At 38.4% G+C, this 17,614-nt stretch overlaps 1 protein-coding gene across 1 annotated transcript in view; it reads right to left on the bottom strand.

Moving 5' to 3' along the window:
- Nucleotides 1-17,614, bottom strand: part of LOC144655970 (midasin-like) — a 63,107-nt gene that overhangs the window by 14,196 nt on the left and 31,297 nt on the right. Inside the window, exons 50-75 of the mRNA XM_078516172.1 lie at nucleotides 16,992-17,212; nucleotides 16,026-16,330; nucleotides 14,550-14,695; nucleotides 13,927-14,160; nucleotides 12,994-13,272; nucleotides 12,466-12,561; nucleotides 11,993-12,110; nucleotides 11,808-11,871; nucleotides 10,897-11,453; nucleotides 10,485-10,573; nucleotides 9,771-9,935; nucleotides 8,911-9,006; nucleotides 8,319-8,413; nucleotides 8,094-8,211; nucleotides 7,359-7,509; nucleotides 6,954-7,063; nucleotides 6,449-6,553; nucleotides 5,999-6,136; nucleotides 4,664-4,838; nucleotides 4,268-4,320; nucleotides 3,596-3,686; nucleotides 3,223-3,346; nucleotides 2,663-2,771; nucleotides 2,011-2,126; nucleotides 724-826; nucleotides 367-555 (exon numbers count right to left, since the gene is read on the bottom strand). Of these exons, the coding sequence (XP_078372298.1) occupies nucleotides 367-555; nucleotides 724-826; nucleotides 2,011-2,126; nucleotides 2,663-2,771; nucleotides 3,223-3,346; nucleotides 3,596-3,686; nucleotides 4,268-4,320; nucleotides 4,664-4,838; nucleotides 5,999-6,136; nucleotides 6,449-6,553; nucleotides 6,954-7,063; nucleotides 7,359-7,509; nucleotides 8,094-8,211; nucleotides 8,319-8,413; nucleotides 8,911-9,006; nucleotides 9,771-9,935; nucleotides 10,485-10,573; nucleotides 10,897-11,453; nucleotides 11,808-11,871; nucleotides 11,993-12,110; nucleotides 12,466-12,561; nucleotides 12,994-13,272; nucleotides 13,927-14,160; nucleotides 14,550-14,695; nucleotides 16,026-16,330; nucleotides 16,992-17,212 (4,047 nt within the window). The remainder of the gene's footprint in view (nucleotides 1-366; nucleotides 556-723; nucleotides 827-2,010; nucleotides 2,127-2,662; nucleotides 2,772-3,222; nucleotides 3,347-3,595; nucleotides 3,687-4,267; nucleotides 4,321-4,663; nucleotides 4,839-5,998; nucleotides 6,137-6,448; nucleotides 6,554-6,953; nucleotides 7,064-7,358; nucleotides 7,510-8,093; nucleotides 8,212-8,318; nucleotides 8,414-8,910; nucleotides 9,007-9,770; nucleotides 9,936-10,484; nucleotides 10,574-10,896; nucleotides 11,454-11,807; nucleotides 11,872-11,992; nucleotides 12,111-12,465; nucleotides 12,562-12,993; nucleotides 13,273-13,926; nucleotides 14,161-14,549; nucleotides 14,696-16,025; nucleotides 16,331-16,991; nucleotides 17,213-17,614) is intronic.

A 17,614-nucleotide genomic window follows, 5' to 3' on the forward strand; every position in this document is an offset into this window, starting at 1 on the left:
AAGTTATATTAACATTGCATCACTATAAAATTATCAATAACAAAAACTTATATTTTGGTAACTTTCGATCATTCGAATGTTCACTTTATCTGCACAATCAGCAAACTGGTAACTTTTACAAAATACATGTACTCAAAATGGCATTAGCCAAATTTAGAAGACTGGAAATAATTTTTTTTAAACTGTTGTTAGTCGTCAATATTCAGTTAAGTAATTTAAGCCAGTACCTCAGAGATCGTTTAAGTTGATGAGTTGAATAGATAATGAAAACGTTATGAGGCCGCGTTGATATGACAAGGTCAGACTATACTTACGAGTGTTCAGCCTATTTTAAGCTTTTTATATCTAAGATGTACTGATTCTTACCTCTAGCATCTGAGTAATTTCTGTTACAAGAGCATCGTCAGCAGAACACCTAGCCAGAGGTGACAACATTGTTTGTGGCAGTGGAGACCATTCCTGAAGTGACAAATCATCACTGGGACAGCATTTGACCAGTATGGCCATTTGCTGTAGTACTTGGGCGGTGCGAGTTAGAAGAGCCATCAGTTGGACCTTAAAAAGGGATTACAAGTTTGAACAAACTTTATTTCAAGTTATTAAGTACGAGCAAAACCATGTACATCAATGGACAATAGGGTGAAGCTAAGAGGAAGGAGATGATGTTGGAAACGAAAGCACGTTCAAGATGTCCATAATAATCTACACTGTATGTAGACTTACCGTGCGCCCTTCAAGGTCTTTCTGGGGTGGTAAAGGTATCAATCCCTTGTTTTCATCATCATTTGGTAAAGCAACAGCTTCGGTGAGTTGCCTTAGACAAACACTGAGAAACAAGTTTAAAGAACGGATTGTAAGAAACTAATATAGTCCGCTTAATATTTATATTATATTAAAGAGGGGCGCAAGCTCAATTGAAACTTTTAAAGTAGTGTGGCGATCTAAAGTGAAGGTTCGCAATCGCGAACATCAATCAGTACGTTTCCATGATCTGAATCCCACAAAGAATCTTTTAATTTTCTCTCATTTGAAACTCATAAAAAATAAATCTTCTTACATGCAGATCAGCCATACACAGTCAGATACATTGCTTTCTATTCTGTCCACGTATGTTCTCATTTATTGTTGTTTCAAAAATCAACTCTACAAAGATTGCGAGATAGAGTTAAGACCATGTTACATGAGGCAATTCAGGTTTTTTTTGCAACTTGCAACGCAACAAACGTTGCATTGCCAGTTGCCAAAAAATTCACGTGTAACAGCTCATTTTTGCAAACTGCAATGCACCAATATGTTGCGTTGCAAGTTGACAGAAAAGTAGAACCATCCGTGTGACATGTCAATTGCAACTTGCAGCGTCATTTTATTAAAATGAGCCAATCAGAGCGCGTCCCTCGCTCGCGGGAGATTTTAAGATGATCATTTCTAGCAGGTGCGTTGCAAGTTGCGAACATGTGACACCCTTTTTGCAACTTGCAATGTTTTTCAGTGGTCATCGTTGCGTTGCAAGCTGCAAGGAAAATTGCCTCGTATAACATGGCCCTGAACATGGCCTTTTACCAGACTTAAGCTTGAGAACAAACTGCTAAAAAATCGGATTGAATACAATTTTACAAGAAAATGCAAGGAACCTAAAACTATATGAATGTGTGTCCAGCAGTAGCAATGAAATATATATATGATAAATGCAAATGCGGTCTTACACTACTGAAGACCTGAAAAAATTTTCAGGCTCTGAGCGGGAGTCGAACCCACGACCTTTGCGTTGCCAGTGCAATGCTCTACCACTGGCACTGGCAACGCAAAGGTCGTGGGTTCGACTCCCGCTCAGAGCCTGAAAATTTTTTCTGGTCTTCAGTAGTGTAAGGCCGCATTTGCATTTATCATATATATAACCTAAAACTACTTTTGCTTAACACTCAAAAGCCAAACCCCTGCATGTATCAGACATCAACGTTACATTACTACATTTAAAGAGTTTACTGAATGTCTTTAGAATATTAGTATTACCTTGTACTTCTAATGTTCCTTGAGAACTGTGCGATGACTTTTCTCTGTTCAAAACAAACATGGAGCAGATGTTGACTGCAACCTTTACAGCGGTCAATGTCACCGATACTGAGTTCCTAGAGAAATACAAAACGAATAGAATTACTTCAAAAAGTGGATATGCTCACTTGTCAGGGATCCAGTGATACCGTTATGCTTGAGCCAGAATTGTTTCAAAACATTCTGCCTCCACAAATGGATTGTTTGGGAACGTATTTATGTATTTTTTGGCACTACAGGCACAAGCTTTATAAGTGAAAATCGACAAACATAGACACTTCGCAATCAAAGTTATTTCTTAGAATTTGTATGCACATCAAGATAATTTTTCCTCTTGTCACGTGTGTACTTATCAATGCATGTATTGACACAGTAAGGAGAAATAAAATGTCACTCGAGAAGAGTTCTGAGACGTCTTTCCGATTTGGCCTGCAAGTTTAGACAAGCCCTCAAAAATAAATCTCATGACCAATTGCATGTGCTCTCTGGAAACGTTTGTAACTCAGATTCATTTTAACGAGAAGAAAATTCCATCATTTAACGCATCATTGAAAATAAATGGTGCTTTTACAGTAATTTTAATGAAAGCCAGAAGTTCCTCGCATCTTCTTACCTTTGATGGTGTTACCATGGCAACAGTGAAGGCAGCACACCTGGCAAGTGACTTGTAGTAATGATGACAGCAACCATCCAACAGCTGCTCGACTTCATCTAACAAGTCACTGAAAAATGTCCATTCAACAACAGAGAATGAGGTGCATATATGTAGCAATTACATTTATTTGTGCATGTAAGTAACATATTGCAATTCGTTTTAATTCTTTCGTCCATAGATGAAATTCTATGGACGAAAGATGAAATTCTATCGTGCGAAAATTCAAAAAAAAGTTTCATTCTAACATGCGACCATTCAAATAAAAGTTACGTTCACTTTGCTGTGACAATCTACTGTGAGGGTCTGAATGGGGTTAACCGACTACCGACAAAGGGGAAAAATATAACCGACAAACGACAAAATAATTAAATTTTAACTGACTACCGACATGCGGACCATCCAATTCATACCCGAAGCGACAAAAGGCGAAAAATATAACTGACAACCGACAAAGTTAATTTTAACTGACTACCGACATGTGGACCCCCCCATTCAGACCCTCTACTGTGTGTACTTACGGTGATCTGTCTGAGAGTAGGTTCACTGATCTTGTGACGGCCTCTTCGTCAACAGCAGCTAGAAACATGGCCTCCTTTCCAGTGGAGTGGCGTTCAAGATTGAGTCCCTTACGATATGACACACCTGAAAAACAGTCTAGTTATTAGTGGTACACTTGAAAACAAGTTTGCAGACAAAATGATCCCATCAGGCCTGCAGCCTTTTTCATAGCATAAGTAACAATAGTATTAAAGTTGTGTACATTACACTGCTGAGGACTAACTGCAATTTGGTAGCCGAGGATAGCTTGAGAAAATGAGTTACACCTTTAATAGTCACAAAAAAGCTTCTGTATGGTTCACTAAGTTGAACAAGAAACAACTGCAATCATACCAAGTGAAGATAACATCTTGAACAGGTCTGAAAGACTTTTCCGTTTCCGCTGTTGAATATGTTTCCGCATTTCTGCTTGTTTTTCTTTGGGCTGCGATATATAGTAAGTAATAAAAGCTTTATGTTTTTAGTACTGTATACATAACTTTGGAAATGCAAGACCAAAGATTACTCAATTGCAAGAAAATATGAAAGAATTAATGAGACAACCTCTTAAGACAAAATCACTTTCAAAATTCAACTCATTGCCTTGAAATTTTAGAACATTGTGTCCACTTAGGACTACACATAGATTGGGTCAAACATGTAGTGTTTGTGATGATGACCATGACTGATTGTCTGCCTACGGAAAGTGTCGTTGAAGAACCTTTCCATCAATCGCAAAACAAAGGGCAAAGATTATCTTGAACTTAATGGCTCATCATGCCAGAACAATTCCCCAATTTCAGTAGCAAGGAGGGACTGGGAGTATAGGCTGGAAAGAGGCACTAGGAAAGTAGCACTTCCTTCCCAGAGACACAACACTAAGACAATAGCATCTAACTCACAGACTAAGTTAAGATGGAAATGTTATAGTAAAAATCATTACTAACGTGACCACTCACAAGAATCTGTGTATGGATTAATCAATAGATCCATTGCAAACTGGCATACAACATAGTTGTGCCTTACCTGATTGGACACATCTAAAGCTTGTAACTCACTCGAAGTGGCAATGACTTCACCTGAAGAAAAGTGCAAGGACTTGGCATAAGGATCCGACTGGCTAACCTTACTACTCTTCAAACCATCATGCAACAAAGTGTCAAGAAATAAGCCGAAATAATACATGTACGTCCCCACTAAAATACCTAAAGATAGAGTTAACGAAAAGGATTTCGTTATGAAATTGTTACTGAAAGGAAACTTCCAAAACAATTTTGAAACCAAAATGCCACGGTTAAGTCGTGGGAATGTACGGAATGCCAACACATCTCTGGTGTACTGAACGGCGGTTAAATAAAAATCAAGCTAAAACTTAAAAGAACATCAATAATCATATACATTATAGCACAGAGCCAGTTGTACCTGTAAAGTCATCTAAAGACATCACCAGTCCTGTATACTCCTGTTGGCGCATTATCTGCTGTGACAGCTGTCTCATCTTTTGAAACAGTTTTGGCAGACGAGTCTGGTTCAATGAAAGACACACTCCGTATTCTTGATAAGTCGACACAAGCTGATGGCCTCTGTCACAATAAACCTACAACAAGGACAGCAACTTTTTTTAGTTTTAAAGTTACTATCGCAATTCTTCTGTAGTATATCTAACGGTTCCATGAGGATCAGTAGTTCGTCTTGTGTTGTCACTTGGATGAAGGTAGTCCGCTCAGGTTGTAAAAGTGTCAGACACCTACAACAGTCTTTTTCAGGACTACCCTCATCCGGAAGATCACACTATCACACTAGATTAAATACTCAAATTCGTCTGTACAGATATCATACAGTTGACATTAGTCACATATCTACCACTTCAACATTGACACTGCCACTGGTGAGAGATTACACTGACTACGGTCAGGTGAGCTCAGTTGGTAGAACACAGTTGAACCTCTCTTTTATAGCCACCTCTCCATGAGAGGTTTTTCGTTTCGACCATCTGCGGTTATTACATTTAATTCGCATAAGCCAGTCAAATAAAATCCAAGGTGACCGTTGTGGAAAGGTTCAACTGTACTAAAACTCGAAACTGGTCACTCATAAGTAGCCTTGTATCTCTTTTTCAAACTGAAGACCAGTGCAAAATCTTTCCAAAACTAGTTTAACTTATAGACACCTCTCGATGACGACTAGGGTTTTCATGTGGACCGTCTGAGGTCAATACACTTGATTCACATCAGCCAGTAAAATCAACTTTAAGTGACCGTTGTGGAGAGGTTCAACTGTACTTAACTCGAAACTGGTCATTATATTCCCAAGTAGCCTTGTATCTCTTTTTTCAAACTGAAGGCCAGTGCAAAATCTCTCCAAAAATGAAAACTAGTTTAACTTACAAGTTCACTTTTATGCAAAACAAACTCATGTCATAAAGAGATTTTCTACCTAGTCACCCTTAGAAACAAAATGACACAAAAAACGAACACACAAAAGGAACTGGCCTCTTTAATTTAAAGACGAACTAACTGCTACTACAGTAACCGCGAAGACTAGGTCAGAGCAACGGATGGAGTGAGGCACAGAAGGACTGTAGGAGATGATCGCCTGTCACAACTGGAGGCGAGCAACACTTGTGAACACGACCTCACGAGGAGGGAGATGGTGGGGTGAGAGAGAGGACGAGCAGCATGGAGTGAGGGTGCTGATTAGCCCACAGGCGTGGTCATATGCGGGTTTACTGAAGTACAAACATTATTATGATCTGACCTTCAAGTCATCTGTTGATGTGAACCACTTAGCGTGTACACCTTTTCTTCCATTTGATTGATGCCTTTTATCTTCAGGGGAGGAAAGAGTCTTCTTCACATTCATCAAGGTCTTCTGCACTGGCTCATCAAGTAAGCCCTTGAGAAAAAACAAAAAACAAAATGGTAATAGTTAGTAAGCAGTAACTGAGAACTGGTTCACAGAATAATCTAGGAATAATTATGATTATTTGCTTAATTTTTTATGTTTTTCAACAACTACTCGCTATTTTTTTTTTTTTTTTTGCAGTTTGTAAGGTAACTATTTGCTTATTTTGTCAAGCTATTCAGGATACTGACAACTTCATAAAGAAGCAATAAGAGTTCTAAAATACACCACAGTTGTTTTTTGTACGTGAGCACCAAACACCATCTGTCAGTTAGCTGTAGCATCAATAACTTGTTCTGTTACCTCATATTTGCGCACAAATTTGTGCAGTGTGTGATGGGATTTGTCAGCAGCTTGCTTCATTGCCCAAAAGTTGGAGTCATTCCACTTCGCTATTTTGACAAAATCCTGAAATAAAAACAACACAAGAATAAAACAAATCAATGACACGACGTTAGCCACAATTCACAATTATCATTACTCCTTGCTGGGGAAATATCGACAGAAAAATAAACGTGCAATGCTGGACTTGTAATATGGTTGTTCCAATCACCACCTCCATGCCACTAAAGGGAATTGTGTTCTCCCCCCCCCCTCTTTCTAAATAGCCCGCAGCCCCGAGCCGGAGATGGGAAGTCAAACATAGCCCACAAGAAGCAACAGCAATGGTGAAAGGACCAAACGATAAAACTTTGTCCCAAAATATGGGTTACTGTCACTAAACTGGTATGGCAAAAGCAACGAACTTTACCTCCTGCAATAAAGGTAGACAATGTGTCTCTTCTTGTATTACATTACAATTACAAACCTTGAGATCCTTTTCAATAGGTTTTCTCATTTCTTGTATAGATTGCTCAATGCAAGGAATAAACTGCTTGTAGTAGCTGTACAGGTTCCACAGCACATCGGATACTTTCACTAAAGAACAAGAGTTAATACACTTAAAAATGTACATAATGAGGTAGCGTACCAAAGAAAAACGTGTAATGGTTACCTTAAGACTCTCTGCATTGCCTCCTATTGAGGATCGATAAATTCAAAATTATACTTCAGTTTTGTCATAAGATTATCAACATTCAAACTGTTTATAAATTGAACAGGGCTTTCTTCAAGGGTTGGGATCACGCACTTATCCTTGCACATGCGTTTAATAAATATCATCAATGTTTTGCGACTATACCACAAGGCGATTTTTTGGTAAAGGAAAAGTCACCTTCATTGGCAGAAGAGCTGGCTTCTTCGTAGCACATCTCTTTGTAAAAAGCAAATAGCATTTGTATACGGGAGGAAAATTCTCCAAGTGTTGACCTTTCGATAAATCCCTGAAGTGTTTCGATAAATTCACTGTGTTTTGAGAACGCTTTCTGTTTAGAAAGATAAAAAAGAGAGTCACAGTGAATGTCAATGACTAAATTAACTAACTATGTAGCTGATATGCTGCTTGTAAAGGTACGTTTCAACTGTTTTGTCTTCATGTTAGTCTTTTGGAATGACAAGCATATGACAAACATGACATAAGTATAACTACAACACAGGAAGACAACACAAGCTGTTTGTTTGACACTTTTATTATTACAGTGCCCAAAACCTTGCGTACGTCGCCATGGAATTTAAACAATATAATGTGTGCTCGGATTGGTTATGTAAACGTTTTGGTGTTTTTTAATGTTTTGTTATTAAGTGAGGTTATAGTTAAATCTGGTCATGATGCATAATTGCACTTTTTTGGATTGATGTCGTAAAAATGTTACATAGCTCGTTGCGGCAAACTCGAAATCTCTAACTGGAATCAGGCGAACCCACAAAGGGCCTATTTAAATCTCTTGTATGTGACCAGGTTAATATAAACTTTCATATTCTCCCAATTTCTGTTATGTTTGCAACGGGCTGTGAAAAGACCATTTTCAATTTTCTAAATACAATACCAACATTTCTACCTACCACAAACTTCTGGACTTTCTTCACGTGCCCTAAACTGTTCCAACGAGTCATAGATATGGACCCACCACTGACTGGCCTTTTCCGCTGCTTTAACACTGGCCACATCAAGAAGCGATGACCAACATCTGCAGTAAAGCAAGGAAAGACGACAGTTTACAAACTTGCCATAAAATGTTATGGATAATCTTTTAAAGTAATCCAACGAAATTCAAGGCGAAAGGAAGAGTTATACTTAAGCTCCATTTTTCTCCAGTGTATAATCAGTTGCGTCACATTGTCCAGATGGTCTTTAAGGCTGACATGTTTTGCCGCATTAGACTCCCAGTCCTACCAGAGAAACATAACAACACAGTTTTGAATTATTTATATTTCCAAAAGAGTGAAAAGTTAAAACGGAGTAAATGCCAGCACCTTATGGTTTGATTTGATAAGGCTTTCCTGTTCAATCACAATTCCAAACAGACCTTGCAAATAGAGCCAACTAAGTTTTTCCCCATGAAGTCAAGTTCTTAGTAAAAAATCGTGTAACTATTCCAAACGTTCTTCTGCTCCATAACATGATTTTCTAGCATCACGCACCCTCATAACAAAGGCTGGTTGCATAATCATAAACACTGATCTTGATTGATAGTTAGACATCTTAGGTTGGCAGCTAGGCGCCAACACTGTTTAGTGAAACTTGCCTATAGGTCCTCCTTTGATTTTAGGACAAGTTTGGAAATTTACAGAATGGCCTTAGCATCGTGAACAATAACGAGCAAGAAATGATTACCTTAAGAAAGCTTAAGTCCCAGGACTGCAATATAAATAGCCAACAATCTTACCTGGGCCTTTCTGAGCAGGACCTCAAGACCAGTCAGAATCTTCATTACTGGACTTGTAACAGGGAAGGACAGTATTCTTTCCATCACCTCCAGCAACTGAAAAGCGAGAAAAATAATATTTTCCAACTCTTGTTAAGCACATCAAAGATCATTGCTATCCTAAACCAAAATTTACCAGCAATCCTGTGTCACGGCTATATTTTTATCTATCTTATTAAAGGGACATGGTCAGCGTTCTTACCGCGCTGACCTGGACACTAGTTTTCACGTTTTGAAAAAAGACCACTGTGGACTTTTTCGAAACAAACCTTCAAAAATCTGCTTCAATCTTCTCAGTGTTTCACTAAATGGAAAAATTTAGAAGAAGAAAAAAACACTGAGAAGATTGAAGAGATTTCTGAAGGTTCTCTACGCGTATTTTGATTTCGGGTTAAGGTGGACTTTTTTCAAAATGTGAACGCTGACCATGTCCCTTTAAGATTGTCCGAATCCTCCTGTAAAAATAAACGTTTATGAAAAACCCATAGCTTCATTTCAAACAAATATATCTCCCGGGCGTTAAAATTTAAGTTACAAACGAACGAGATCCGCTTTGAAAACTGCTTAGCCTTACAGTATTTTTAAAAACCCATATCAATCTTCTTGAATTATTGTCCATCCTTACCTTCTCCTGTGTAATTGAAACGCTCCTTCACTGTTTTAAATGGTTATTTTCATTTTACTTAATCTGATGATCATTTCCTTATGTCGTAATTTCGCTAAAATCAGTGACACAGTTTCTTTAATTCTACTTCAAGCGACGTGGCAAAATTCATAACATATCGTGATTCACAAGCTCAAGAAGGATTATGTGTGTTCACCTGTAATAGAGTAGGATGCTGAGGCCATTCTGTCAACAGCTCATGAACACGAGCCATAAATTCCTCAAGAACTGGTTTTACTTTGACAACTTCTTGAATGTTGGAGTCATGGTAAATATTGAAAGGATTGGATTCACTCACTCCACTTTGGGAATGCATTTTTGGCTGTGAAGTAAGGAAAACATTTATAATAAATGGTATAAGATACATGACTTAAATTTTGGGTAACTCGTGCCAATTTAAGTTACTAGGATGCAATGCTGTGAGTTAAGACGACACTAAGATTTGTTTGACTAATTGACAACGGTCCAAAAAAACTGCAAGGAACACCGTCTTAAAGCAGATGCCCCTTTAACAATTACACTTCCATAGTTTCCAGCAAGTCAAAACCCTTTCAAGGTAGATAGCTGTGCAAGTCCTAAGCCTCACCGGCGAGTATTAAGAAGTTCTGTAATGCCTTCCATTGTATATATCCTGCTTGCTTGGTAAAATGTTGTTTACATTATAGGACAAAAGTGGTAGGACATCCGCCCAGGAAAACTTTAGCCGAAAGTACTATAAGTTATACGTCTTTTAATGATTGAACCACTTTTGTCTCCACTTGTGGTTGACATTTGACATCCAATAAAAGCTAAACCTCCGATAGGCCTTACTCTGCAAGCATGTAATGGAATGTTCCAACCAATGTAATATGGTGGAACGTTGACTTCCTACCTTCATGCCATTTTCTATTTGGAAGTGACCCTTCGAGATGCTACTTTGCAAGAGATGTGATCGGGATAGGTTTTCCTCCACGTGTGACCCTGTGAAAAGATGACAATTGTTGTTACTTCGCCACACATAAATGACAAGAACATACCTCCCCCGATAACAAAAAAGACAATTTGAAGGGCAAACATTGCCTCTTTGTACAATTTACATTGTGGAAACCAAAAGGCAAAAGATCTATCTCAATATTTTAATCTGGTTAAGTATTAAACAAGGATGGTCAGCAGATTCACAAATTGTTAAACAGGAAGCAAAGGCTGGATTCTAAACAAGAAGCGAGTGATAGGTGGAAGAAGTAAATTGAGGTCACCTACGATACTCCTTTTTGCAACATAGCCCTAAAAATGAAGTCACTTACATGGTACGATGGCATTCATCACTGAGCCAGTTTGATAACTCCACTGGAACGTCTCCAAATACAGGGACTCCATGGACTCATTTGGGCAGCAGTCTGTCCCAAACGAAGAGAAATCTTCACTTGATGGAAATCGGCAGAAGGTCTCTTCGTGCATTTTTCTGATCTCGGAAAAGTCACTAACGTTTGCCATAAACAGTTCAGCATCTGATTTAAGGGCAGATGGAGATGGGCCACTTTCCACTTGGGGGACAACGACATTCTCATTCAAATCCTGAGGAGCGATAATGTCCTTGAACTCCCCATCAAAGCTTGGAAATGCCTTGATGACAGCTCTTTTATTCTCTTCGTCCTCAGTTAGACTTGAACCGTGAGTTTTGTTCTTGAATTTAAACAGACTTCCTTCCTCCTCTTCCCGCTTCCTTTCTTGCTCTTTAAAGATTCGCCACTTGTCCAGGAAAATTGCCAGAATTGAAGTTAATGCATGGTAAATTTTGCCATCGAGGAAGCCATGTTGGATGGAGTGATTTCGAAGATGAAGCATTGACAGGCGTAACACCCTGAGACAATTATGCAGTAAATTAAAGTAAATGGATAATAAACACAACTACGCCAGACACTTGTGTGTTTCAGAAAGCATAAGCACTTATAAGGCCCAGCAAAACGAGGAAACATTTTTCCATAATTGTTTTCTCATTTTGCCATTGTTCCACACCGCATGGAAACACAGAATGTTTCTGCCGTCTAGCAGAAGCAAAGTTTCCTTCTTGGGGACAAAACTTGACGCTGGAAACAATGCTTCCAGTGTAGCAAAACTGAGCAACATTAAGGAAACATGCGCATACTACGAGTGTTTCTGGAAACATGTTTCCTCGTTTTGCCAGGCTTAATGGTGGAGTTGGTATTGATTGTACCTGTATGCCACAAGTGCAGATGTTGGAGCAGCCATTTCATGAACATGCAGATATTTGACCATTCCTGCAGTTAAAACACATTTCGTATACAATGTGATAATCTGTGATGTTTATTTAACTGAAAGCTCCAAAATAAAACAAATGTAAAAATCAAAATAATAATGCCTCCATTTTCATGTCATTACCTTGAATGCAAGCATCAACAGAGGGCGACATAAGAGACACAGCAGCATCCAAGCATGATAAGGAACTTGACACAGGAAATTGACACAATGACAGGATTACCTCATCTGGTCCAATGAACTGTTTTGATTGGGTGATACAAACCAAATAGTTTATTAATACAGTGACTGTGTGTTATGTCAAGGGGGCTTTGTCACGAATTTTAACAGATTTTTGAACAGCCAAAATTTACATTGTGTCGTAGGAAACCTAAAAATACCGGTCCATTTTGATTAACAATTGCTATATTAGAGCACTGAAAAGATGGCTGGGATGGAAATAGATTGCAACTTGAAACATCAACGCTAAACTTTTGTTTCCGCACGCTTCCAAAAACTCAATATTTATAGCCGAAACTTCCGTTAAGGCCAATGTTGTCAGGTATGTACAGTACTACGATCAATAAACATGCAGACCGCGAGAAGCAGCAAATTACCTGTGACTCCGTATCCACTGGAAACTGAACGCGAAATTTATATTGTTGAAACAGTGTTGACAGGTTTGCTGACATCAAGGACACACCATATATGACCTACAATGATGACAACACCATGGCTTAACAAGTGGACGTTATCTATACATTACCAAACAAATGGAAGACATAAATTACACAGCCACTCTATAAACGGACAAAAAACGTGTCACGGGTTTGCTGAGATGAATTATTGTGTTTTTAAAATCCTCAAAAAGTTAACATAAACCAATTTAGTAAATGGTTTGAATCCAGGAATATCAGTAGTTCGTATAGTGTGATCGTCCGGGTGAGAGTAGTTCTGAAAAGATCTCTGTGAGCGGAAGTCATCTTCACAGTCAAGAGTCAATATGTGTTCTACTCCTTCATCCGTGCACTACCCTAGCCCCCTTCCCCTCCGAATACGTCATAAAATGAACTGTTCATTGTACAAATATTAGGCGGAATAGCTCTTTCAAAAGTTAATTTTTATTATTTTACCTTCAATCTTACCTGAGACAAACCAGCAACGAAAGGCCCCAGTAGATCACAGTACAGTGAGTACTCCTTCCTCAAGCGTTGAACAAACCTTTCTGCAGATATGTGCCACGCTTTAGCTTTGTGAATAGCTGAATTAACAGAATTAGCCGAAACATTTCTGACGACACCTTCCTTTAGTGAGGCATAAATATGTGATGCTAGTTCTTTCGTAGAGTCGGCCAGGTTGATGACAGTGTTGGTATCACCCACAGTTTTCATGTAGTGTTTCACCTCCTCTAGAATAGCTTCAAACTGTTGAACAACGTTAAATAACATCATTCAATATACCATTTCTCTTGGGATCAGGAAAGATCAGCAAGAAGAACTGGCACATTTTAAGTTATCACAGCCAAGACACCTGTTTATTATATACTTGGGCATTATGTAAATAACGTCTTTGGCATTTAAGATTGCAAACAACAGGAAACAAATTCTTGATCATGACCGCTGCCTGGTCAGGGAAACGAGTGCTGGTATATAGTAAATAATTCTAAAGTAACTAACGAGCCTGATTCTCAATAATCTTCCAAAAACTGTACACTCGTATCTTAAAAAAGCACTGGCTAAGCCAGTTGTTGATTAGCAACTAAGTCTAATAAACTGCAGATTTTCAGTTACATAACTTGTTTTGCAGCTTTGGTTTATTCGAGTGAAAAAAGCTAAGCGCAATGCCAGAAGTCTGCAACAAAAAAAGTCAGGCTGTCCAGACACAGCAGGCTACGTTCGTCAACCAAGTTACATTCTTGGGTAGGACTTGTAACAATATAAGTAGTATTCATAGAACCAAAACATAATGATGCTGGCTTTAAACAGTTTTTCGACAATCAGACAGCCATCAGATAGATCAATTCTAAAAAATACAAGGCCATGATGGGTATTCAAAATACCTCTAATCACTGCCCATACCTGGGAAATGGTCGGTCTAAAAGCAGAATTCTTGTCCAGCTTTTGGGCTTGCACTCTGAGCTCTTTTAGTTTAGTTAATAGCCACCGGACTCTAAAAGGATTCGAGGTTAACTGTGCTTCATTCCAGGACTCTTGTTGCAACAGGACTTCCAGTTCATGAGGTCCAGTATTCAAACCTGTCCATATTTCTTCAGCATAGTATCTCACTTTTAACTCTTCTTCAATTCTTTGAATCTGTCGATCAAGAATAAAGAATGATTAAAGACTAACTAAACCCCCAAAGAACAGCTGAACTACAAACCCCTTTTTTCTGGCCATCAAACGGACAATATCTTATTAAACAGATAGGAATGTATTGGAACATTTGCAATTTTTGTATCTACATGTTGGTCATGCAGGGGAATAGGTTTCCAATCACTTTCCATAGTGGAGTGAGATATACATTTGGCACATTCTTACTGTCGTCCTTAAATTTGCAGAGAAAGCGTAACATGTGCCATCCTAATTCCATTTACCAAAACAAAAGATTTCAACATAAAATTTCACTTGTTTTAGCTGGAACACCTGCAACCAAATAGTGTATATTCGTAATAAGATTACAATTACAACTTAGGTGCAGTTACCGTTTCATTAACATGCTGTAGCTCAATGCTGTTTTTCATCACAGGATCCACAGGCCCAACAGGAGACAGGATCAATGACTGAACCACGCCAAGTTTCACCCACATACTGCCACGGCAAATGGCATCCCATGACATGTCTTTCGTGTCTGAGAAAAAGGAAGGATTGTTGTGAGACTCCCTTTCATCATTACTCAGGGACACCCAACGGATCAATTTGATGTTTATCTGTTTGAAAGGCCTGCTTTCCCCTCACATTTTCTTTAGTGAAATATCGGAAATACAAAAGCTGTTGTTTTCGGAGGCGTAAAAATGTTGTTTAGGGTACAGGGAAACGCCAGCCTCGATTTTTTTGAAAGGTAACAACAGCTCGCAAGTTCGGGTAATGACATTATGTTCCCAGAAAGCTTCCGCCACTTTTATACTTAGCTAGAATATCAAGGAAGATTTAACTGCGTTAATTTACAAAAATATCCGTTTAAAAGGCCCCAAATTGATAGGGAAAACAGTTCAATGATACTCCAAGACTCTTGACAGAATTTTCTCGTTGGGTGCTCCTGATTACGGGCCTAATATAGTCTGATTTTGCCTATGGAAGCACGAGGATCTATCTCCACTACTAAGACGATAATCTGCTAAAACAACAATTACTTAATTTATTCTAATAGACGGAGATAAAATTGTTTTTCATTGGAATGAATATGACCTCGGGAGAATATACTGTTTATAAATTCAGTGAAACGTTTCCAGAATTCCATGCTGCATGTTTCCATGATTCTTACAGACAATAAAAAGTGATCGAATGAAATGAAATGGCATGAGTAAGACTTTAACCCTCCGATCTACAAGCAAATTCATACTCCCACCGTGGTACAGGGCGCGGATGGAGGACTCCCCTAAGATTTTCGCTCTGTTGATACCCAGTGAATTTATTTTTCACTGAATTAAAAGCCATAAGCTAATTCTACAAGACGACATAATTTTTTAGGCTGTGACGTCATATGGCGTCGTTAGAGCCGCCATCTTGGATTTCACCATTTTCTTAGAAAGATAGAAAATAACATAAAATGATATAAAACCAAAGCCAGAATGCTTGTGGAATGGAAAACTAAACACATCTTACAACTTTGTTTTAAAGAACTGAAAAAAAAAATTAAGAAAAATGTCTAAAATATCAATTTTGTTCAGACCGTTTTGTAATTCTCAGCATCACAAATCATGCATGGACGCCCGTGACAAGATAACATTTCCACAAGGGATGAATGAACAGCTACTGAAAGTTTCAGCATCATAGAGTAAATTCTCTTTTCAAGTTTACGAAAAACCTCAAGGGGGTGGCCTCCACCCCAATTTCCCTCCTGGTATGTCCGAGGGTAAAGTTAGGTATAAGAACACATAAAGCATCTTGAAAAAAAAATTACATATTTCCTTAGGCAATAACTAGTCCATTATAAAAACAGTGAAATAAAATACCTTTACCCTCAAATGCTCTCTTCAGAAGATGGGACATTCCTTCCAGACACTCAGTTAGGAGATTTAATATCAAATCAGCTTGTTTCACATTACCAGTGGCCTGTTTGTAGCTATCAGCTACAGTAAGAACGACACTTTTTAATGCACCTATAGCAGAAACGACCCCATCCAAAATATCCTCCTTTGCAATAACATCTAGAAAAGTGTTAACAACATTTGTAATGTGCAGCTTGTTGCTTGCAGGAATGGTTTCTTTCATCGACATGATAATTTGAATCAATTTGGAGATGAACAACTTTATACTTGTTCTCCTACAAGAGAAAAGGACAAAGACTATGTTAATCGATTTGAGACAATGTGCAATCGCTGATAATGAAAACTTTCTTCCTGCACATCAACAGACCAGACGGTAGAGTTGGTTTGTCTTGGTGGAGAAGGTTAGGTCTTGCCAAGATATGGCAACCAGTATTTACAGTGAGACAAAGAGACTAATGCTGCTTTCAGGAAACTTTTGGTTGGAGTCAAATTCATAGGAGGAAATTTTTACCACTCAGAGACGTGGTGGTCTTTGGTTAGTACAAATGAACTCTGGATTGAGTTCATTTGTCGGCGTTAACCATGCAATGCTGATTTCTTGAGTAAGACACCTTATCCTTACAGTGCCTCTCTTCACCAGCCTAAAGTGTAAATGGGTACTGGCAAATTGTTTCGGGAACTTGACAAAATGCTTAGGATAACTTTCAGTGGAGCAGCATCTCATCCAGGAGGGGTAGTAACGTTCCTAGTTACTTTACTCTACATAACAGCTTAAAAACACCTCAAAGCTACTAACGCAAGAGAAAAGGTCTACGCGTTTACTATATTATCTATCAAAGTATGCATAATTGATGCAATATCTTCCAAGAAAGTCTGCAAATCATACATTGGCACCATAAGAACGACCACAAATAAGATATAATAAGATCCACTCACCTTTCCACTTCATTACGGTTATCAAGAAAATCCCCATTGACCCAAACATGTTTGGATAATGCTTGCAGCTGCTGGATGTTCTCGTTATAGTTACTGATTGTAATCGAAGTTAAAGAACCAAACTGCCCCTCTTCAACCAGCTTCTTTGATGAAATTCTGTCCAACAAGTTTTGGGCTCCTCCCAAAAGGCAGCAAATACTTGATTCTTTGGCGTCACCATCCTAACATGAAATTTTTTATTCTTTTAATAGTTCAAACAGAAATAAGATATTGGAATGTTCCCGTGTGTTAGTTGTACTCATCTGGTAAACCTATATCTATATTTACAAAGACAAAACCTCCAATGAATTTCAAACTTCCAGAAGCTAACCCACATTCTTGATTTTCTCGAATGGTATGATTTTAAAAGCTTGTTAACAGCCGCACACACAAAAAAACCAATATCAAGCAAAACTTTTGCAAAGCGGTGTGTTTTTTACCTATTCATTGCAAATTTGTTGAAGGTTGAAGAATACTCTAAGATCTTTCTCAGTACAAGAAAATACTATTTTTTCTAAACCCGTCTTCAGATTTCAAACCTCTGTAGAAACCCTCACCAGAATGCAAGGTTTCCGGCTTAGGCA

This window comes from Oculina patagonica, chromosome 6 (genome assembly GCF_052425735.1).
Source record: "Oculina patagonica isolate OP01 chromosome 6, crgOcupat, whole genome shotgun sequence".
NCBI classification, from domain to species: domain Eukaryota; kingdom Metazoa; phylum Cnidaria; class Anthozoa; order Scleractinia; family Oculinidae; genus Oculina; species Oculina patagonica.